We start from the raw sequence: 24862 nt of genomic DNA on the forward strand, positions 1-24862 counted from the left end.
TTTTATTATCAACATATTTCTCATTTTAAGGCAAGAGTCAAGCAAACTAAATTAAGAAGTGCTCAGCTTATTCAAAGGGTAGATTTCGATTTCCTTATTATTTACACAGAGGTTTGCCAGCATGGAGCAACACTGGATAAATGTTCTCATGGATATGCTTGATGTAACATACTGGCGTACCACTCGTATGTATACTGTAGTAAATAGATTTTCTGAATGCATGGAATGGGAAATTGTAATTATCTGATTTTAATTGGACATTACTTGCTAATTTATGCATAATGTGCATTGTTTACATTGTTTATACTGTATATATAAATTCAGGAAGCTAGTCATTATTAAAATATTCGGAAAATAAATGGGGTTGTAATATTTTATAGAGAATATTACAGCTTTTTTGGAACATATACAGACATGAAGTGAACTTAATCACTTTCACAGTTTCACCCCATATGTATGTGTCATTTCATTCAGAAGCGTCATTCAAACTGATGGAGAACTGATCATCTCATTTAACATCGCGCATTGCCGGCGGCCCCAGATTATTGTTGGTCAACATTTACCTCACGTTAAAACATCACACTCTTACTTGATCTGGACAAACTAAGCATCATGAGAACAATTTAAGACTCCAGCTTCTCGGATACATGATCATTTTTTTATTTATGTCAGGAGTACAAAATAATCGATCGGTAACTTATGATATTTTGAATATGATATTATTCAGGGCAATAAAAACTGTTATTAGCATTTTATCAAAAACTCACATAACATGGTCTTATAAAATGTTTCATAAAAATCATAGTTTTAGAGATAACATCCTCAGATTTGAAATGAAGCATGAACAGACTTGTGGCTTCAGCTTCATTATCTTTGTAAGTTTCTACACTACAGTCACATTTAAAAAATATATTCTTAATATTTTTATTTTTTGTTTTTAATGTTTGAGATATATATATATATATATATATATATATATATCCATAATAATAACAGTCTGAGTGATTCTGAGTCTTCAGTTGTAAGTGTTGGCTTTCTAAATATACTGTATGTTGTTTATGTGTCTATTCTCAGGGCCATATTTATTAAAAGCGTGCTCCAGTGCAAAGCCTCTTTTGGCGTTAAAAATGACTGTCAGGATTTTCTAAAGACATGCAGTGAAAAATTAGCGGTAAAAATTCTTTTTTTTCGGCTGACCTTATTGCATATGCATTTGTAGGAGTTTCCCTTTCAGACGCAAAATATATTGGAGGAGAATATTTAAATAAATAATGCAAGGTGATTTACTTATATTTGCACTCATCAATTTACTATTTGTGTCATTATTTACCACCCAAAATAAAGCATGTCTTAAAGATGTCTTAGACACTAATGTGCGCTTCTCTTGGTAGATTGCGTTGGTCATTATGGAAATGATCCGGCCTCTCTTTTCCTTAATGCGAAAATGCACAATGACTGCTATGTCCAGTTCAGGGCTGCGTTTCCCAAAAGCATCGTAAGCCTAAGAAGATCGTACAAACGATCGTACGACTGATTTTAATATTACGGTCTGTTTCCCAAAAGCATCGTAACTTAAGTAGCACTTGAAAATCATCGTAGATCTACGAGTGCTCTGGAGTAATCGTAAATCCCCAAGTGCGTCGTAAGAAGACAGAGAAGTCACCTGCAGGACAACCGGCAGATTACACCTTTATTCAAGTGCAATGTGATTATAAGGTTTCGATTGTACTTTAAGTTTATTGTACACTTTATTACTCGTTTTTTGTTTAAATGAATTTCTAAATGAAATAATTAAAAAGTGCAGAAAACAAAAAAATATAAATAATTTAATCCAATAATTTTAATCTAAATTAAATAAATGAACAAAAAAAAAATGCATAAAAGATGAAATATGCTTCAAAGACTGGGAAAAATAGGGATGAACTAAAAAATATCTGTCAATGACTTGTACCATGTATTGGGCATTTCTTGGTTGGTCATCATGTGTCCCATCATGCCATCTTTGACCTCCACCACCTCTTCATCTTATCCCTCCCTGTTAAGTAAGGACACTCTCATATGTCCTGACTACAACTACAAAGATTCTCAAACTGCTGAGGTGTGTGGCTGCAGTCTGGACAACAGAAGCTGGAGGCTGAGGCCTGGGAGGGTTGTTTGGAGGACTAGGAGATGTGCTGGGAGATGGCAGATGAAACTGATAGTTCCTCTGAGCATGAAGGACCTGACTAAGGCTCAGGTTGAGTTACCCCTACTCCTCCATGGATGCCATCTGAAGCACTTGTGCCAAGTATTGACAAGGCCTTTGCTTCCTTTGCTGTGAGAAGGGAGGACTCTTTGGGCCCACCACCTGTTTTATTAAATGTTGTCCTCTGCAGTGCCCATTTCCTTTTAGCAAGGCTTATGCCACTTATTCCTGACCTCCTTCCCTCATCTTTTAATGCCCCTAGTTGCAGTCAGTTTTCTAGCAATATCCTCCTAGATTTTTTGTTTTTGTTTATTTGTTTGACTGCCCTTAAACCTGCTGAAAATAATACGTTTGTAGCTCCACCTCATCTAAAATGACATTAATCTCCTCTTTTAGAAAAAAAAAAAAAAAAAAAATTTGGTTCAGCCATTTTGCTGGTGTCTCCATCCGAAGGTTTGTGCTTTTTATAGATTTCAAAATACAAGCGTGTGCTACAATTACGAGCCATTCTACAAGGTGACATTTCAGCACTTGACAAACGGACAGCGACTCCAAAGCACAGCTGCGTGCGATCGTGCTAAGTCCGTTTTTGTAAAACGCACGTGAAATGAACACGAACGTTCGTAAAGTCGCTCGTAGAAAATCCTCGTAAGTGCTAAGATCCATCGATCCCAGGTCAACAGCAACTATCTACACCACTGATGTCCCTTCAATCATTCAACCAATCAATACTTACTGTATATACTTACATGAATACATACAATTTTATTTTAGAGTTTTACAAATCAGAAGACAGTGAAGCCATGTGGTGTTTAGAGAGGTAAGAATCTAACTAACAATCTCCATGTCTTCATAAGCTATATTTTCAGATACTGTCTTTAGAGAGATACACAATTTGGCACTAGTGTGAATCGTCCTTTGACATTATCCGTCAGATGAGATGGCAGCACCGCTGTGATGAAATGAAAGGAGTTGTGAGCTTGACTGCCTCTTATGCGCTACTGGAACGTGTGTCTGAAAATGGCTCACTTAGCTGGTGAAAGAAGGGTATTATTAGCCAGAGAAAAGCTGAAGGGAAAAGACGGATCCTTGTTTTACTCCCTCCGGAGCGTTGCCATAAAAGCGTGCTCTAATTGCTGATGTAGATTTTTCTTGCATTTTCCCGCTGAGTTCTGCAGACAGGACAGGAGTTCAGAGCTGTGAGGAAAATGCGATTGGGGATGGGGAGAATTACAGTGGAGGTTTGCGTGAATATTTCATCTCATCTTCTGAGAGTGGAGAATGCTGAGATGTGATCAATTTAATTCGCATAGTTAACCCTTAGAGGTTACTTCACATTTTCCACAACCTTTCATTGTCGCTATGGTCGTCCAAAAGCCATTTAGGGAAGTTGACTAGTTTGTCTAGTATTTTCTGCTCAGTATTTTTTAGTGTAGTGCTTTAAATAGGATGAATTTAGAGATGCAAAGTCTTTGAGGGGGATTTAGCGTGTTGACAGCAAACAGTAAGACTGTTAGCGTGGTAAAACTCTTTCTGACAAGCTGCATCTCTAAATTGATCCTCTTTAAAGCACCATGCTTAAAAATATAAAAGCTCAAAAATCAAACGCCACTAAATCCATCAAAACACAGCTCGTGTTTCACTAAATTCAACAATAAGGGAGTCATTGCTGGAGTCCAAACCTCTTCCTCTTTTTATGCACAATCCATTGATTTGTGAGGACTAAAGGATATTGATATGAAGTGTATTTATTTGTTGAATTATTGAATTCTTGTCGAAATCCCTTTGTGTTGTATTCTGCTCTATCTTGCTGTTTTTAAATACAAGAACATCCTGTAAATCCCCTGAAAAACCTCGATCCTAAATCATCCTTATTATACAAGCCTTCCTTTAAGACGCCATGAATCGAAATGAGATTTTTTAGTATATAGGGTATTCACATTATAATTTTTTTTTTTTTTTTCAGGAAGATTTAAAATTTTGATGACTAAAAATATTGTTCGACACAGATTTTTACCCAGTCGCAAATCAGGGTAACTGAATGCTGTAAATTAAAATTTCTATGAAGGGCTGAGCTCTTTGATATGTCCCATCCCAAACTTCCTGTTTCAATATGAAGTATGTCAAAAAAAAAAAAAAAAAACCTGTGCTTGTTTAGAGATTTTTTTGAGGTCTAAATGCACTTAGTCAATTGTTAAATATGTATGTTTTGCTCATCCAACTTTCTGTTGTCACTTCCTTCCTCAGTTTCACAAATGAATAGGCTTCTTGCTCTCTGAGTAGGCCCTTCTTTTGAACAAGTAACTACTCCGCAACCATTAAAAAATGATGTTCAATATAGTATGAATGTGTGTAGTATAAAATAGTGTTGTAGTCAAGACCAACTAAACCGAGACCAAGACCGAGACAAGACCAAGAACAGACCAGCACTCCTCAAAATCATCTTATAAATCCATATCTACTGTATATGTAATCAATAAATACAATTAGAATAATAAGACACTATGTAGAGATGTTACAGTACCAATCAAATCACTAACAATAAAATTCATCTTTGTGTTGCTGAGGTGGCACGTAAGTTGCAGCTGAATTGGTTCAATTACACCTGCATAAATAATGTTGAGATTGTTTTTAAAATAACATTTTGAATATAGAAATATGATGGAAAAATAAAATAAGCCTACTTTTAAATATGAAACGGAAACGGCCAGTAGGTGGCAACAAAACAATTAATGAGTGAGTCGCAGAATCATTTATTCAACCGATTTGTTCAAAGCAGCTGATTCATTTAGTAAAGAAACACCTCATCGTGTTGCTCAGAAACAGTTGTGCTATGAATTTGTTGTTGCCGAAATAGCAAAAAACGTCTAAAATTGTGTCTAAAATTAAATCCATATCACGTTTGGAATCATGCACGTATTCGTGAAAACAGCTCTCTTGCTCTTGTTACATTGCTTAATTATATCCTTTGTTATAAAAAAAAAAAAAATAAATAAAAAAAAAAAAAAAACAAGATCTCATTCAAGTACTTTTTTTGCAATCAAATTTTAAATTTGTGTCCATTTGTATGAATTTTGGGCGATTTACTTTTTTGAGACAATCCTGTAGATTGTAAGTAACAGTAACAAAATAAATCTTAAGTTATTGATTGCATTTTAAGCAGTAAGTTTTACATCAAATCACAATAATGATGTTAACAAATAAATCTGACAATGCACCAGCAATTTAGCGATATCCTTGCAGTTGTGGTCAAAATCCAGAGTCCTCTTAGTCTGAGACCAAGACTAGACCGAGTACAAATGCTGTCGAGACAAGACCAAGACTTTTTTAAAAAAAAGGTCTTAAGACCATTCTCGACACCAAGTCTGATAAAGATCATTATTATGTGACTTCTCCTGTGGCCTCATGGGATAATAAATTGTGCATTGGATCCACACTTCAGACTCTAGCTGAAGGTAGCAGGTCAAGTAGCCAACGGTTTTATGAATACTGTCAATTTGGAAATACTCCCCTTTTCACCTACTTTTAGGAGGGAAGTATCTATCTTCGTACACACTTTTTTTTTTTTTTAACTGACATTCGAAATACAAATATGGTGAGGAATACATGTATATTTTGGTTTATCTCATAAATTGAGTTTATAACCTAGTGTCTTTAACTGATATTTTCCCTCCATCTCCTCGACTGTGGCAGCAAACCATCCCACGAGGGACCAGAGAGTCAGTAGCAGCACAAAGGTTCTCTGTGATCTTCTTTGATTTCCTTCTTCAAAGGGTTTCATTGTTGGTTTCCCTTGAGTCGTGGCATGCGAGGTCCATTCGCATGAGTGAAATTGCTGGAAACATGAGTGTAATGTTAGTGTGTCAGGTGTGTTTTCTTGCGGGAGGTGGAACAGGCCTCGCTGCCACAATCCCAGAAGGCCACACACAGTTTCTATTGAACCAGAGCCCGATAAGACCAGCATCATCAAGATTTTGTCAAAAGTGCCAAAGCTTTTATTTAGGAGACTGCAGTTTATCTTTTCAGCCTCAGTCTCTCATTTTTTTTTTTTTTTTTTTTTTGTGATAAATGCTCAGCATAATACTCTCCCAAGATTATTGCTTTAGCAACCTCAGGATAGCTGTTGGCAAAAAAAAAAAAAAAAAAAGAAGACATATTTGTCTCTCTTTTTTCTTTCTCACTCACTTTATTTTTTTTTTTACTGTTGTCAGCAGAGGGTCAGATATTGGAACTAGATCTTGATAACATCAGCTCTGGGTGAGGAAAATGGTTTCAGACTCACAATGATTGCACTATGAGAAATGTGAAGATAAGACATTCAGATATGGCATTCAGTAACACTTAAAACCTTATAGGGATAGTTCACCCAAAAAAAAAAAAAAAAAAAACGATTATGCCATCATTTACCCACTCTTAAAAGTTTTTGGAGAAACACTTGGGGTCCAAACAAAACTGAACCCCTCTGCCTTTCATTGTGTGGGAAACAACAATAACAATGAGACATCTTTCAAAATATCTATTTTTTTTCCCAAAGTCATACAGGTTTGGAATAATATAAGAATAATGGATGACAGAATTTAATATAACAGTGTTATAACAGTGTTATGGAGATTTAAAACGTTATTTTCATGCATGGCACAGTTTGGGATCTGCTTTGGGAAAGATTGATCTCATGAAAAAATTGCAGACAATTAAAGTTGAATACTTTACAAGCTAAAATCTGTTTCTGCTTTTTGAATTAAAAAAAAAAAAATGTAAAAAAAAAAATGAACATCACCTTAAATCTAGTGTATGTCGCTTTGGATAAATTCGTCTACCAAATGCATAAATGTATGAAAATGTAATGATGTTCATGCTACTACTTTACCTAGTAAATGAAGGCAAATGAAGTATCTCACATATAGTGTCTAAAGCACAGTGCAGATTATTTTTTGGGTCATATTTGCAGCACCGTGCCGTTAAACTAAATTTGGCACATTGCATCCGAATTTAAATATGTCTTACATGTGTGAGTCCTGTCAAGGCGTAGTCTTGGTATTAGTGGGCGTGACGTGATTTACTCTAATAGAACATGTTACTGGATCAACATCCTATTTTGGTCCCGGACCAACAATTGTATCAATATCACAGGCCAAACCCTAACACTGATCTTACCTACAGTATAACCTGATATCGCTGTCCTATAATGCCCCAAGCTTAACCCTACTATCTGATTTATAAGAATATTGTTCTAGGACCTACTAGGATGTTGTCCTAGGAATTTGTCCTACTTGTATTTAGTGGCTAGATTCAGTCTTTAACTGCTTTACTGGATTCACTTTAGTAGGAATAGGAAAACAATTGTCTTGATTCATTTGAATCATCTCAGGAAATGTACTTAACTAGTCCATAACATTTGCATATACAATTAAACCATTGTACCGTAGAATAAAACAAACAAATTAAGCAAGACATCTCGGATGAACTAGGTCTAACTCTAACTACCTAACCCTAATTTACCCCACTTAAGATCAGAGAGTTTAACGGTTAGGATTCAAGACAGACAGATCTAATGTTTTGATAATTGATTCAACATTTATTTCTTCTACGTTGTTTGTCCAGAACTTCTGCATATTTTATGAGTAAAACATGTGAATTAAGTGAGGCATCTCAAATAAACTAGGTCAGTCACTTTCCATAAACTCGAACTTGCCCTACTGAAATCTGAACGTTTGATGGTCAGGACCTAGGACAGAAATAAACTGTCTGGAAGTTAATTCAACATTTAGTTAATGTCCTTTTAATCATAAAATAAAATACACAGTTCTGGACAAGCAAATGAATCACTTTCTAAAAACAAATGTTTTGGTTCAATAACAACAACAAAAAATTGCATCTTTTTGAGTTATGCAACTTCTTTTGAAATTTTGTTCAACCAACAAATACTGCATTAGAGGAATGTTATAATTTGTAGCATAAACACAAAAGTTTAAACTCATTTCTCAAAAAATGGAGTTGTTCCAACTAATTTAATTTCAGCATAATTTAGTGGAAACCATTAATCTTAACTATGTGAGTTTAAATGAACAGCTAGCAGAGCACATGCTAAATGTCTCTTGTTTAACATGTAAATTTAATGAACGAGTAAGATAATACTTCTCACTGGCATTTAGCACAGTCATTGCTGGTCAATGTAATAATACCTTAATGTACTCAACCTCAACCTAAATGTCAAAAGCAACAGCATTGAACACTTACATGCCTTTCCCTTTCCTAAAAACAAAAACAAAACAAAAAACGCATGAAATACCACTTCATTTAAATATTTATTCTCCTTTTCCAATCCTGTGCAAAGCATGCTATGAGCTATAAATCCACTACCAAATGTTCATCACAGAAGGACAAAAAGTCCTTTTAAATACATCAATCACTCTTATATCTTGGCAACTCATTAGATTCTTCATAAGTGACAAAAATATTTCAATTTAATTTGATGAAAGAAAAACAGTACACTGTAAAAAATTTACTGTAGAATTTACAGTAACTTACTGGCAACTTTGGTTGCCAGTAAGACTGTAAAATTTACAAGAGTCCTGTAAATCATTAACTACAATTGTACTGTAAAATTTACAAGAGTCCTGTAAATCATTAACTACAATTGTACTGTAAAATTTACAGTAACTTACTGGCAACTTTGGTTGCCAGTAAGACTGTAAAATTTACAAGAGCACTGTAAATCATTAACTACAATTGTACCGTAAAAAACACAGCACACTGCCTTATATATGCTGTAAAATTGTTTTTACAGCTGTAACTAAAATTACAGTCGAAATAATGTTTGTGAATGCAAGTGAAATTACAAGAGCAACAATGAACTTACATGTACTGCTATACATTTTACAGTAAATTAGAGCATTTGCTGTGGAATTCAATTCACTAACTACATTTGAGATTTTTCACTGCTTTGTGTATACGTTTGCTGTAAGTTTCAGCCTTTGTCAAATAAAACTCACAATAACAGGTTTTCATTAATATAACAAATTTATTGTGCAATAATGGCTATTTAACATAAGCACCAGATTCCAAAATATATTGGGAGAAACAAAAATGGAGATTAAATGAAAGGCTTTAGCCTTGGAAAGAACCACTGAGAACAGCGGCACTTAAAGGATTAGTTCACCTCAAAATGAAAATTTCCTGATAATTTACTCATCCCAATGCCATTCAAGATGTTCATGTCTTTCTTTCTTCAGTGGAAAATAAATAAAGTTTTTTGAGGAAAACATTTCAGGATTTGTATCCACACAATGGATTTCAATCGCAACCAACATGTTGAAGTCCAAATCAATGCAGTTTCAAAGGGCTTTGAAGTGCTTCAAACGGCTCTGCACGATCCCAGCTGAGGAATAGGGTCTTGTATAGCGAAACTGTTGGTCATTAAAAAAAACAAAAAAAAAAAACAATTAATAATATATACTTTTTAACCACAAATGCACATCTTGTACCATCTCCGAGATGCGCTACGTATTACTTCATCACGTTGGAAAGGTCACGAAAAAACTAAAACAAAAATGTCGGACGATTTTGAAGTTGGAGGAGAAAATTAGATACATTTTTCGCCCTTCCCTACCTTTTTGAACCGGAATACACAGACAAATAACTTAGACCGATGACGTGACCCGTGACCTTTCCAACGTGATGACGTAATGCATGGCGCGTAGCAGACCAGCACAAGACGAACAATTGTGGTTAAAAAGTACATACATTTTTATTTTATTTAGAAAATGACAGATCGTTTCGCTAGATAAAACCCCATTTCTCAGCTGGGATCGTGCAGAGCCGTTTGAAGCACTTCAAAGCCCTTTGAAACTGCATTGATTTGGACTTCAACATATTGGTTGCGATTGAAATCCATTGTGTGGATACAAATCCTGAAATGGTTTCCTCAAAAAACTTTATTTATTTTCCACTGAAGAAAGAAAGACATGAACATCTTGAATGGCATTGGGATGAGTAAATTATCAGGAAATTTTCATTTTGAGGTGAACTAATCCTTTAAGTATCAACTATACAAGGCACACATCCCTAAAGTGTGACTGAACTTCAGTCATAAACAAAAGAAATGGTTTGAACTGTGCCTACCTTTAATTTGCCAAATCCATAAAAAAAGGCAAGAATGTATTGAACATCAATCATGAACTTGGAAATCAGGTCAGAGTCTCTTGTATCAATTCCATTGGAATACTTTTGTTTAAATGGCAAGCCATTCAAAGTCCATTAGTTTCCGTAACAGTGTGCATACATGTGGGTTCATTTCATGCATTTTCTTGTTTCCAGCAGCAACTTTTGATCCACTTTCCAGGTTAATGCCCACAAGTCCTCTGTGAAAAAAAAAAACACACAACATCCAATTATCAAAAAAACAGTATACATTAATTAATGAAGAGTTAGGGTCATATTTAATTTTATCCAAAATTTTAATATAAAAATATTTAGCCTTCCATGTTTGCAATAAACAAAATGTACAGATTATATCATTATTATACAGATTTAATTTTAGTAATTTTAGATTTAGTTATTCATGCAGTGAATAAAATAATTCTCTATTCAGTGTGTGGTTAGCAATTTTTTTTTTTTGTTCATTTGAAAACTTTTCCATAAAATATCTAATCCTGATAAACTATCCTAAATTGAAAACCTAAAAAAAAAAAAGTCAAGAAAATTTGAAAGTCCACAATAAATATTGAGTAAGATTTTATGCTCTGAAATACCTCTGAATAAATTCCAGCGTGCATGCAGCGTCATCCTGATAAGCAAGATTTAAGTTGTAATAGGTCGCAAACAATGCTGCCAGGCCCTCAACAAATGCCTCTGAAAATGGGCCCAGGACAACTTCCCTTTCGACTGACATCCACTTGCTTGGGGTCATGGATTCACCTATAAAAAAAAAAAAATATACGGCAGAGCATAGATTAATAAGTGTTGTAAAAGTATGGTTCATGGGTAGCTCATGATAAAGGGATAGTCTGAAAAGAATGAAATGAAGTGAAAATTACCATGATTTACCCGCGCTATCATAGGAGTAAATTACTTTCTTCTTTCAGACAATTGCAATCGGAGTTATATTAAAAAAATGTCCTAGCTCTTCCAAGCTTTATAATGGTAGTGAATGACGGCCAAGATTTTGAAGCCCAAAAAGTGCATCCATCGATCATAAAAGTACTCCACATGACTCAGGCCTTCTGAAGTGAAGCGATGCATTTGTTTAAGAAAAATATCCATATTTAAAACCATATAAATTAAAATATCTAGCTTTCAGCATATTTATGGCGAAAGAGTGAACTCTGACCTGACGCAACGAAGAACACGTAAGTGCAGAGGATAGAGCAAAAAAAAAGACTCGAATTAGAAGTCTAAAACAATAATTTTTAAAGACAAATTTCTGAGGATTTCGAATCGATATAAGAGAAGACCTTAAGTTTGTTACACAGCCCTATTTGTTTGAACCACGAGAGGCGTTAAAGCTTACACTATACATCATGTCAGGAGTTACTTTCTTTTGGCATAAGTCGACTTTAGTTTAACAATGTATATTTTACTTACAAAAACACATTGCTTCGCTTCAGAGGGCCTTTATTTACCCCCTGGAGTTACTTTTTCCTGGATTACTTTTATGATGGATGATGCACTTTTTAGAGCTTTAAAATCTCATCCTCCATTCACTGCCATTATAAAGCTTGGAAGAGCCAGGACATTCTTTAAAATAACTGATTGTATTTGTCTGAAAGAGAAAAGTCATATACACCTAGGATGGCTTGTGGGTGAGTAAATCATGATGTAATTTTTTATTTTTAGATAAAGACACTATAAACTATGGATTTATAATGAAGATTAATGTTACTAATAAGGATTTTTGTTACTAATGAGAGAGAATGGTTCAGAGATAAAAAAAAAAAAACAGGGCACAGAGAGAGCTAACTATGGAAGGAATATAGGAATGAGAATAGAATTGTGAAATAGAATACAGGAACAGAGGAGGCAAAATTGTATTTTTAAAATGGCCATTAAAGTGAGAAGAAAAAAAACAGTACAGGACAAACAGTTATCCATTTAAAAGCTAGAGAGCAAAGACAAGTTTATATGATGGAGACACAGACACAAAGTAAAGCAAAAAACCTTGGATGATCAGTGCGGGTGAATCCGGTAATCCCTCTCTTTCCATGTCGGCTGAAGTTGCTGCTGCCTAAGAAAAACAAAAATTAATTTAGCATTTCAATGAAATCTTTAACACATTAAAAATCTAAATGTTATACTTACATCAGCTTCAATTATAAGGGATTCTGTTCTCTCTTTAAAATGGGCCATTAAGAGTTGCAAGATGCACAGGACCATAGAATTTCCCTCTTGATACTTCGACAGAACAGCACACACCACATTGTTTGTTGGCTTTTCTTGAAAAAATCTTAGAATCCTCTTTCCTTTCCCTTCAATGCTCTCCATGATTTTCAGTAAGCAATTGGAAATGTAAAAAGATCCCCTTCAGACAAAACAGGTAAGGCCATGAGTTCTTTAGTTCAGACAGTGGTGGAGGTGGCGCTGACGGTAATATGTGACCTCCATCAACTTGTGAAGTTCTCCTCTATCGGCTCCAGACATTCCTTCAGAAGAAATTTACTGAGAGAGACAAAATATGTGGGCAATCAGGTACACCACATCTAAATCCTGATTTATGCACATTTCTATGCAATTTCACATGCTGCACAAAACTCAGGATTGTACTGCTCTCATTATTACAAAAGTGACAGAACATGTTCAACTGCCCCCCCCCCCCCCAAAAAAACCCTTCACAAGCTAATAAATGCACAGCAATAAAGCATGTGCACAGCAAATACCAATGTAGCCTACTTTCTATTTAACAACTAAATTACAAATATGAATACCAAGCACCCTTACAAATAATATTAACATAAAAATAAAACAAAAAATACTTAATTACACCATCTTAAATCCAACAAAAACGTGCTATTACATTAGCTAATGGCTTGGCAGTCAAGTTAAACACTATTTAGTTGCATAAAACCTACACAATTTAATTGCAATGTTTAAAAGCTTACATGTCTAACGTTACTACCAACAACAATGTAAAATCATTTTATACCGAACAGTTAACAAAAATGTAGCACTAATATAAAATGACAGCACGGCCACACTTTCACGGTGAAGAAAATATAACAGTTAACGTTAGCCAGCTAACTTAATCGTTCATCTGTGTCTGGACTCATCAAGCAAATTCAGTATCATAAAATTGGACAAATAATCTAGATTATCCATTTTGCAACGTCACAAAAAAAAATAAAAAAAATAATAGTTAATATATTGTGGATGTAACAGGATTTCACGTTTACACTAAAGCATGAATTACTAGCGTTACACACCTCGTCGTCTCACTCTCATTCGAGGTCCTCGTCCTCCTCCGGTAAACTTAGCGTGCATGAGGTGAGCGAGAAAATTGAGTGGTGATGATGATGCAGCGCGTGGAAAGTCCCAACGGTCCCAACTCCCAAGATGTCCACTGAAGATGACGATTGACGAAATGACATCACACGCACTGCGCTACGCCGATGTCGTTGTTTAATCATGGGAGTTTTTTTAAAAGCCAACAGTTTTAAAGTACTAGAGGTGTACGTTATATAATCAAATGTCAGAGTTTAAATGGTGTAAATAATTCGCTAAAAAAGGCTGTATTTATTACAGTTGACTATTACTTTAGTGTTATTGACTTGTGAAGCAAAAACTTTTGCAACCGTTTTTTTTTTTTTCTTAAAACATAAATAAATAAAATAAATTACAGTGGTATATGCGTGATATCCAGTAGCATTTACTGCATACCGGTAAGCATGTTTCCACAAGTCATAGGAACATGCATGCTCCCACATGGCAAAATACAGTAATACTGTAAATTTTAAAATACAGTAGTCTATTGTAAATATTTACTGTAAAAACTACAGCAATTTTTAACAGTGTAGGAACAAATGAGAAACCTTGAATAAGGTTTGTTATTTCAAAATAACAAACCTTATTCAAGATATATTCTTCTTTCGTCAAAACTTTGTCAAACTGAAGATCAAGTCCTCATCTGGCTTCTCTTGTGGGTATAATATCGATCTCGAACCTCCACCACACTTGCCCCATTTTTCTCTGCGTCGTGGGTGAATTGGATTTTGATTTTCTGAATGCATACTGTAGATGTTCCTTGACCTAAAAGAATCCGATGGAAAATCAGATGTTGTTGAGCCCGAGGTCTTTCTGATTTTTAGAGTGCAAGGCATCTCAAATGAACTTGGTCAGTCACTTTCCATAAACCCTAACCTTAACTTACCACTCTAAAGTCAGAAGGGGTTGACGGTAAGGACCCAAGACAGAAAGATCTAGTGGCTGGGTGGAGATTCAACATTTAGCTAATTTACTTTGCTTGTCTGGAACATCTGCATATTTTATGTCATGAGAAAAACATGCAAATTAGGCAAGGCATCTCAAATGAACTAGGTCAGTCACTTCCCATAAACCGTTTAATTAAAGTTTTCTGTTTAATTCTGGCCTGGTAGAGGAGAACAATTAGGTTATTCAAGCAATACACTCCCACTTAGTAATTATTTTAGAATACTGCTTTTTTCTTTTAACACAAAACCAAGCCATATGCACACAATTAATCATTTAGTGAAGCATTTAGTGACTAAGGATCAGATCAAGACTTCAGAGAACATGGTTGATGAATTCCATCCTTGCATAAGTCGCACATTGGAGTTTCTCCTTTATGTCTTTCCGTGCAATTTCTGCTCTGTTCATTTTCCCGTGGTTTTTCACTCTCTGATCTGCGACTGGAGTTAATAAGTCACTCCACTCTGCTTCTGTCTGCTGTGGGCATTCATAACAATGTCTCTCTCTTTTTTGTCTGGGCATGTGTTTTTCCACAGAGCCAGCTATTACAGGAAAGGAGGCCGCGCTATGCTGCCAGTCAAATGGATGCCTCCTGAGGCCTTTATGGAGGGAATCTTTACCTCGAAAACAGATACATGGTGAGTGCTGTGATATAATTACATACTTGATTGAAGTTCTTTCATATGCAACCCCACTGTTTTTCACACTATTTTTCCGTAATTACTATAATTTCGTCTCACCTTGCCGTTCACTTTCCCTCCTTTTGTCTTTTTTTTTTTTTCAGGTCATTTGGTGTTCTGCTGTGGGAGATCTTCTCGCTGGGATATATGCCGTACCCGAGCCGCAGTAACCAAGAGGTGTTGGAGTTTGTTACTAATGGAGGCCGAATGGACCCGCCCAAGAACTGCCCTGGGCCAGTGTGAGTGGACTCAAAAATGCAGGATATTTATGCAGTGCTCCATATAACAGAAATAGATTGCTTTAAATGTTGGCCACAGTTTTCTTAAATCTCAAGAATCTGTCATTGTCTGATGCGTATGCATTCTAATTCTCAATTTGTCAGTCCTCGTTAGCTTTCCCACTGCTTTATCTTTTCTGTCTCTGAAAATATACTAATCGAATAATAATCAAACCTTCCTAGCTGGAGTTTTGATTTAATTCAGTTTCTAATCTACCTTGATCTTGCAGAGCTGATCTTTGAAAAAAAAAAAAAAAAGGCTTATTTTATATCTGAAAATAATAAAACCTATACTCATCCAATCTAGACATAGATGAAGTGATATCTAGTGAAGACAGAACAGAAAGGAAGAGAATACAAATATTATTTTGTTTGTAAAATAGGTACCGGATAATGACACAGAGTTGGCAGCATCAACCAGAAGACAGACCAAACTTCTCAACTATTCTGGAGAGGATTGACTATTGTCTGCAGGTACTACATCTGAAAACTGTGTCTGTTCATGCTGTGCAACAGTAGGTTTGTTAGAAGTTCGCCATACTAGTACCATTTCCAATATTGTAATACTGCACACATTATGCATGGAGTTTGCCAAAGTATACAGTATAAAGCAGAGCACATTGTATGGAACAATCTTTGTCAAAATGTAATCTTCTTAATTCATATTAATTATCTTTTAAGTGACACATTTTTAATTTCATTTATAATTTTGTTTTGTTTAACTAAATCATTAAAACAATTTGTATCACCTGTTAAACTGGCAAGATTGAATCCTTGGGTAGATAACAGACTTTTCAATTCCCCTAGGATCCAGATGTGGTGAATGTGCCTTTGCCTGTCGAGTACGGCCCCATCCCTGAGGAAGAGGAGAGGGTACCCATGCGTCCCGAAGACCCTTCTGCACCCTCCTTGCTTGTAACCCCTCAAGGCACCGAGGATGCTCCATGCGTCGCCCACTCCGATCAGGCTAAGAGAGATGGGGAGGTCATTCTCATGGCCAGCCAATCTTCTGACAACAAACTACCGCCCGCTCCCCCGTCTCAGCCTCATCCCCACCACCACCTCCAACCCCCTGTGGCCACTGCCCCCATACCAGCCGCCAAACCCTCCTCTACAACCCCCCTGACCACCCAGGATGGAGGACATGTGAATTTGGGCTTCATGCAGGCCCACCCATTGGAGAAGGAGAGCCGTAACGGGAAGCCCACCAACCTGTGGAACCCTACCTATGGCTCGTGGTTTCTCCAGCAGCAGCAGAAGAGGCAGCAGGCCCAGGCACAAAGGCAGGTGAGTGGCCCACGGATCCCAGGTGAAGGGCAGGAACAAGCAGGCCGGACTGTGACAGTAGCCGAAGCTTTGGGCCTGCAGCAACAGCACAAACAGCAGCAGTACCAACAGCAGCTCCAGCGCCAACAACAGCAGCAGCTGCAACAACAGCAGCAGCAGCAGCAAGGCCTGTGTCGACCGCTTTTGCCCCCTCCTCCTCCACCTGCCCCGGCCCCTTTACTCCTGGATTCGGCCACCCTAGCACCAGTTCCGCTCTACAGACTACGACGGTTCCCATGTGGGAACATCGGTTATGGCTACCAGGAACAGGGCCTGCCCATGGAGCCTATGCCGGGGCCCCAGCCTCCCCCGCCTCATCCTGGCCAGCAGAGGCCCATCTCTTTGGCTCGGGCCGGTGGCCCCGAGGACAGCCGCCCGCTTTTGGTCACCATGGGTACAGTGCAGGACTCCAGACTCCCGAAAATGGAAGGACACAACGCCACTGTGCTGTAACCGTGCACGCTCTCTTTCAGTGCCCACTTTGCAAAACACTGTGCTGTCAATCTACGTCCACCTCTGCCAAGCCCCTTTGTGCTTTTCCTTTGTGCTTTTCAGCCATGAGTATGTAACTGGGAAAGGTTCTGCACTGGAAACTCAGAAAAACTTTCCCTAAGGATCAGTTATTGAAACCGAATGTTGATTGGATAAAGAAACAAGACTGTTTGAGTTTCTGAAAGCCGCATTTGAGAGACAAAAAAAAAACGAAACTGATTAAGCCCTCACAAGGACTAATTCTGTAAAAAAAGACTATATTATATCAGTGATATTTTTCCATAATGGGGGAGAAAAAAAATAAAACGGGTTTGTTGATGTTTGCTTGCCTGCTTGTTTATTTATTCATTTGTTAATTTATTCTTTGGTGGTCATGTAAATTATTAATGGGTGTGCTTCAGAAAGCAAACTGCCCCCATTCATTATGTATCATTTTGTTCACTCTTGGACTTGGTTGGCTTTTAAATGCAGGAGTTTTCATCTATCATCAGACATAATGAATTACAGAAATCTCAAATGGCTAGTGTGTGTGAAACTGATGAGCGTTGTTGGCTTTTTGCAATGAGAAAACCTGTTGCGATGGTGTTGGAATAGAAACATGTAGAAATCGGTCAAGGACCAGTGAGTGAAGGCTCTTTCACAGGACTCATGTCAGGGACTTCAACATTAAAAGTCAACATAGTGGAAGCAAAGATGTTCAATTCAATTCAATTCAATTCAATTTAGCTTAGATGAGCTTAAACTATCATTCATTTTCAGGTTTGGTGCTAGTCTGGATCTTAAAAACCAACACTGCCAAAAGGTTCACCAGAAAGTCTTAGCTGGTGAAGGTTATCAACCAGCATAGTCTTTCTAGTAAAGCTTTGGTTGAGGGCATCAGCATACCTGCTTCAAGTTCAAAATAACATTAAATGTTTGTTTTCCAGCAAGGAACAGCCTTTGGCATTGTGTTGTACTCTATGTATAGTACACCTAAACCACCCACATAATGATACAAATTGCAAATTGTTCACATTTTGAAATGTCAGGAGAAAACGGCTTTAAAAGTTTTGAACATTGAGCATATTAAAAAAATATGACTTTTGCACAACTCAAGACCATTATGATGCTGCATACTTGTTTCACTTACAGAGTTCAATGAATTAGATAATGCTGACAAGAGTCATGTGAAAGGGCTTTGAGTTTATGCTGTATGACACTTTAGCATTTAGTTTACTTTTAGAAATATTATTCATCATTCCATTAGTTTACTGTTTGGCATTGGCATTGAAAAAAATACAAATGTTGTGTACATAAGAGCCTTACAACTGTACGCGCAGAACATCATCTATATTTCATGCTCCATTGATTCCCGTTTATTTAAGTAAATGACTTTTGAATTTCAAGTGTATTGGTGAGGAAAATTTGTTTTCACATAATCTGTCACTTTAATGTCTAAACAGTCATTGTTACAGTCATATTGCTTACTGTTCAGTTCTATCAAGCTGCTATTTCAAAGCAAATGTTGGACATTCTTTTTATACTATCAGAAAGAACTGCTGTAGTCTTTGATAGTGAGGGTTTTACAAAGGAATATCTTGTGGCAATTTTTACGCTATGTTTTTGTTAAATAGTGGTCTTGTGAAAAAAAAAAAAAGTTTTGTCTTTATTTTTTATTAATTTTCAATAATAATTGTATCTTTATTTTTAACCTTCATAGAAAGTTCTATATTAATACCATCACAAAATATGTTTGAAATATATTTAAAACATTTGATTCATTTATATCCCTCTTGACTTTATGATATCATAATTGACCATGTCATTGACACTGATGCGGTTTTACATTTTCGAGAGAGAAACATTTTTGGCTTCACTTGGTCGTTTAACAGCTGAGGTTTGGAAGTTGTCTGATGTGTTTGGGGAAGGTTGATAAATCAGAGTGGTATTGCATGAAGATGAAAATTAAGGATTTTTATTGCTTTTTATTTGATTTCTTTTATTTTGCTGATGACAAAGTGATCACACTTGTAAAAATGTTGTAAAACCTTATTGTATCATGTATCTGTTAATCTCTGTAATTTGACATTCAATGATGAGATCTGAGAAATTAATAAATTACTATTTAATAAGTTTGGCCTTGCCCCCAAACACAAAATGTGTATAGAATGATCAGAATAACCATATCACATATAATCACAGATCATAATGTTGATCAGCTTAAAGGGTTCTGACTGAATCATGATCTTTGAGTGCAAGTAATAATTAATCAGGAAGGCTTTCAAAGAAAGGTACATCCCTGTCTATGTAAGGTCTAACAGCAGAAAATGGATATCAAAGTGAAAACCAATCCATGAGGTCAAAGGAACACACCCTGTATAGTTTTAGGGAAGATCTATAATCTTGGAAAGGCTACCAAAATGCTACATTAAAGGATCCTAAAAGCAAAGTAGCCTCTGTGATTCTTAAATCACTGCAAAACTTATAGTAAGTGTTCATGCTGCCTTACATTTTTAGTTTAGTTGTCACATAGTACAACTTCACATATCAAGTTGACTTGATATGTAAAGCAATCGATCCTCTGTGCTTGGAATTGCTCTTGTCTACTGATCGATTGCTCCTGTCTGCCTTGCTGCTGAGTGGTTTGCGTCTGCATGCTCCGTATATCTTTCTGTTTTGAATCTTTATTTACTATCATTCCTTGTTGTTTATATTGCTAAATATATTTACCATGTTGGTTCTGCTCTGTTTACCCTAAGCGGGGTTATTGCTGCTCTCCCTGATCTTATCCATGCTAGGCTGCATGTTCTTGCCCAGAACAGAACTATACCGCCAGTCCTAATATGCTAATGGTCAATCGTATTTGACGATAGTGGTCCTGAAAGAAATACAGTTGTTGTGATTGGGTGTCACTCTGTGTTAAAACCCCCGTTCTCCCTTTGAAGTTGCGTCATCTTATCTGAACGCAAAGGACAAAATAGGGTTTTGAAGGCCTGCTGTCCATTAAAGACGGAATAAATGTAGCTGCATTTTCTTGAAGGAAAATATTATGTAAAATCTAAATCTGAATGCTTTTTAGTTTTGCAGTTGGTACTTTCTAAGCATGCTCATTGCTACACAGATTTTTGAGCAAAGATTGCAACTTAGTTAAATAGTCGGAAATGTGGTATAGCCTACTAGATCCAAGCACATGAAAGTCGTAATTACAAGCAGGGAAACTCAGGATTCTAGACTAGAGGAGTGCCGAGTTGCTAAGTTGAAGGGATGTGTACATGTGAAACATGCCAGCGGACAAGTCTTTTGTTAATGCTGACAAATTATTTTGGTAGCACTTAATTTTACAGTCTTCTTCCCCATGTACGTACATTATAGTAATTACAATCACTGGGTAAAAACTAGGTACTAACCCTGAATCTACCTTTAAACCTAACCTTAACCCATGTAGTTACCTTATATTACCCAGTACTTTCTTAAGCAAGTACACATACGTTATTTTCAATAGTGTTAATTCATTTAAATAGCGTTTCCATGACTTTTCAAAAGTGGGGAAAAAAAAAAAAGTAGTGAGAGATTGATTCCGGTAGTCATAAGAGAGAGATGTCAAATTTACCATCACACCCTAATTTTTAGCAGAAAACGTATTCAAAATCCTGATAGCTTTTCTCATGTCCTCTGTAAATACCATAGAGCTTGCAAAGAACTGTACCAAAAATCCAGTGAGTGGCATTTTTGTTGGACTTTAACATTTGCCTGTGATGAGAATGACCCGATCTGTTCAATCTGATACAGTAAAAAAAAGACCACAAAATTGCAACACTGAGGTGAAGGTCGTCTCTGACTGTGCAGTATGTCAAACCATCGCCGCTGATGGGCTTGAGCAGCAGGACATTGTGATAGAGTTCTCTCCTATCAATCAAGGTCACAGAGGGCAGAACCAACACACTGAATAATTGAGCATTGACAAACGGTCGGATGAATCTTAATTTTTGCTTTGACATGCAGATGGCAGGATCAGAATCTGGCATTAACTGCAGGAATCTATTGATCTATCATGTCTAATGTCTCGGGAATGTGTTCCTCTCATAAATTAGGCCCATTAAAAACATTTGAGCCAGTGTGAATGCCATGGCATAGCAAAGCTTCCATGCTGACCACGCGAGTCCTTTCATGGCCATGGTCCACCCATTTCCAAATGGATACTAATTCAGCATGTCACAAATCATTTCAAGCTGTTTCCATAAATATGAGTCCAACGGCAGTCTAATGCAATGAGCGTTCCCCTGAATTTACGGTATCGAGTAAACATAGAGCAGATGGCTGCCCACGGTCACAATGTGGTATTTCCTGACCAATTCCTAATATCGTCCAAATCAACCATGACAAGCAATTAGACATTATGTTGAAAGCTGTTTTATTTAGACAGCGTAATGGCGGGAAGCCTTGCCAATCATGAAATCTCATTGGTCAAAATCACTCTGCTCATATTTTATGATGTGCTGCGATTATGTCACGCTGTTTCACTTTCCGTGTAAAGGTACACGCTGAGTTAGTGGATGATTCTTGACACAAATAAGATGTAAAGTGGACCAAGGAGAAAAAGGGGCAGAGGTGACCTTTTACTTGATAAAGTGGACATTAAGTGGCTATAGGAATTTAAACGAGTTGCTGCAAAATTCATTTCCAAGTACACAAAGAGGATCTTCAGATGTTGCCAACAAACTGCTTGTACCAGTGGGTTAATTCTTCACAGCTCAAATGCTTCAAGCTTTTGGGTTTGGTTTACTAAATACATTATTTATCCTATTACTAAATAAATTCATGTAAATAAACCAGTGCTCAGTTATCAGATGCTGAGAATAAACTTCTGATTACCTGATTTGAAAAGAAAAATAATTTTGCACCTGCTATTTTTTATTTATTGTTTTTCTGATTGATTATTTCCATTTGTTATATTCTTTTTATGTTTTAGAACATTTTCAATTTGGATCAGAGTAGTTAATGTGACGAACTTGATGGGAACTGACTACATCTACTAAACCTCACATTTATTTCGTCCAAAATTGCATAGGTTTTATATTTAATGAGGAATGAACTTTGCAACTGTAAAAAATTGTATAGTATGAATGAAATCTGGGTGAGGTAGAGAACAAAACAGATTTTAAAATATTAGAACTTTTATTGTTATCAGCTGACAACTTTGACAAACATTCTTTGTGCATTACATTTAATAAATCAGTTTTACTGCTAAAATACTAAATTTAAATTCACACAAAATATACACCCAACACACAGCTAAGCAGATAATGTACAAAACATCCCTGTGGATACAGGCTGAAATGTGCAATTAGACTTCAACTTCCATTGGAAATTTTATAACCCTTATCATTTACCGATTTTTTGTTGTTGTTGTTGTTGCCATTTTTCACTCTCATGTGTTTCTTTTTAGAATTTTCTGATATCATAAACAACTCATTAGTGCAAAATGATATGATTCTTGAGGAATCATTCATCTGTATGTCTTGCATTTATACTGACTGTAAACTCATCCTAGACATTGTTTAAGGAATTAAAAATGAAAGGGATGGAAAAATATAAGTGAATCAATAATTGAAACCAAAATGGGAACAATTGCCTTTGAAAAGATGACAAACAACGATTTTATCCAAAGTATTGTCAGTCTCTTCTCATTAAGCATGTTATTATCTAATATAACTAACTTATATGAATGATCTTCAAAGTATGAAAAACACTACTTGCTTCATTATTACGGTTCTTCTCAACAATTGTTACAGACCTCAAAGGGTTAGTTCACCCAAAAATGAAAATTCTGTCATTAATTACTCACCCTCATGTTGTTCCAACCCTGTAAAACTTTTGATCATATTTGGAACAAAAATGAGGATCTTTTTGATGAAATCTGAGAGATTTCTGTCCCTCCATTGCCAGCTACACAATCAATATTTCTGTGAATAAAAGCCTAAACTCAATCTGTTCATCATATAAAGCGGCCGTTTGGACTAAACCGCTCAATTCATATGGTTTATTTTCACAATCTCTTTATGAACCTTTTGAAGCGTCAAAGTGGTAGTTGCTCAGATTTCATCAATAATATCTTCATTTGTGTTCCGAAGATGAACGAAAGTCTTACGGGTTTGAGACAACATAAGGGTGAGTAATAAATGACAGAGTTTTCCTTTTTGGATGAACTATCCCTTTAAAACATCCCAAAGAAAAACAATATCCACAAAACTGCTTCTGATTTGCTTGATTTAGACTTCATTGTTTGGTCTGTTTATCTTCGTTGACTGACTTCATTAACTGACGCAAGTTTCTATAAGGTATCTCTGTTATATTACAGGCAAAACAAAAACCTGTCAGCTGCAACAACTGCTGCATCATCCGTGGAACAATCGAGTTTTGATTCTCTGAGCTGATTAAATCTTGGATTATGATAATATTAAAGTGCTTATTATTTCATCGTAACTGCTCTCGCATCAAAAGGGAAAGATTACGAGTTTCTGAACGTGCAAGTGCCATGTTCTGAAGGGACTCACACCTGCTGAAAAGAGCAGATAAACTAAGCTATGCTTCATTCTCAGATAACTTCTGAGTGGATATGAGGAGCTAATATTGTCACAGTTATTGAAGCTATTAAATCTTCTTAAATCCTGCTATTAAAGTCATTGTCTTCGCCCACAGACTTTTATTAAAGTGCTCCGATATTGCTACTGTTTACTTCATCCGACGCATATGAATTCAAACCTCCAGTTAAAATTAAAACCTCAGAAGAATTCAAATGTAATGTTTTCTCCCGAAACGTTCGCAAAATGGAGTAAACAGTTTATCAGCAGTGAACGTCTGAGTCTTAGTGCAGTTAGAAAGAAAATGTCTCCTCAGGTTGGCTGAAATGTCAAAACAAATCCATAGAAACAAAATGAACCGAAAGCCAGATGGGTGGAGAGATGGGAAGCCCATTTTTCAGCGTGTGGCGGTCTCAGCTGCTTTCATCCACCAGCTTGGCTCCGTTGATACCACGGTACGTGACCCTGCTGGGTCGCACCAGAACCCCATGGCCAGGTCGGCAGCTGAAGTAGCGTCGGTTGCCCACAGAACCATCGTTTTTTCCTTTTGGGCTTCGCAGCTCGAGGCCGAGCCAGAGGCCGGGGGCAAAGTCAGCTGTGCCAATGTAGCGGATGGTGCCCATCTCATTGGCACTAATTAGCAAGACCTGCATGCCCAGGTGGAGTTTGACAGTGCCATCTGAGCCAGAGGAGCTGGTGCCACCCACTCGGTTAGGCCCTGGGCCAGCGCTGCTGTTCGCCCTTGATGTACCCCTGCCAGCGCTGACTGTGCTCCACCGGCGCCGCAAATTACTGGAACGGTTCCTGAGAGACGACAAAGAGCATTTGAGAATGGGATACAAGGGACTAATTAACGCTACAATGCAATTTTAAGGCGAAAAAGAATTTTCGACTTCAGTCGAAACACTTTTGGTGGGCCGAAAA

At 36.7% G+C, this 24862-nt stretch overlaps 2 protein-coding genes across 4 annotated transcripts in view; one reads left to right on the plus strand and one right to left on the minus strand.

The window, feature by feature from the left end:
• Positions 1–17593, plus strand: part of alk (ALK receptor tyrosine kinase) — a 399864-nt gene extending 382271 nt beyond the window's left edge. For both annotated transcript variants that reach the window (XM_079853870.1, XM_079853871.1), the window contains exons 26-29: positions 15139–15240; positions 15387–15521; positions 15944–16034; positions 16368–17593. In XM_079853870.1, coding sequence (XP_079709996.1) covers positions 15139–15240; positions 15387–15521; positions 15944–16034; positions 16368–17339 — 1300 coding nt within the window. In that variant the 3' untranslated portion in view covers positions 17340–17593. The remainder of the gene's footprint in view (positions 1–15138; positions 15241–15386; positions 15522–15943; positions 16035–16367) is intronic.
• A 4924-nt stretch (positions 17594–22517) lies between these two features.
• The window catches only part of LOC307147856 (CAP-Gly domain-containing linker protein 4), a 50962-nt gene continuing 48617 nt past the window's right edge, over positions 22518–24862 (minus strand). For both annotated transcript variants that reach the window (XM_079852899.1, XM_079852898.1), the window contains exon 15: positions 22518–24742. In XM_079852899.1, coding sequence (XP_079709025.1) covers positions 24352–24742 — 391 coding nt within the window. In that variant the 3' untranslated portion in view covers positions 22518–24351. The remainder of the gene's footprint in view (positions 24743–24862) is intronic.

This window comes from Squalius cephalus, assembly GCF_949319135.1.
Source record: "Squalius cephalus genome assembly, chromosome: 20".
Lineage (NCBI taxonomy): Eukaryota > Metazoa > Chordata > Actinopteri > Cypriniformes > Leuciscidae > Squalius > Squalius cephalus.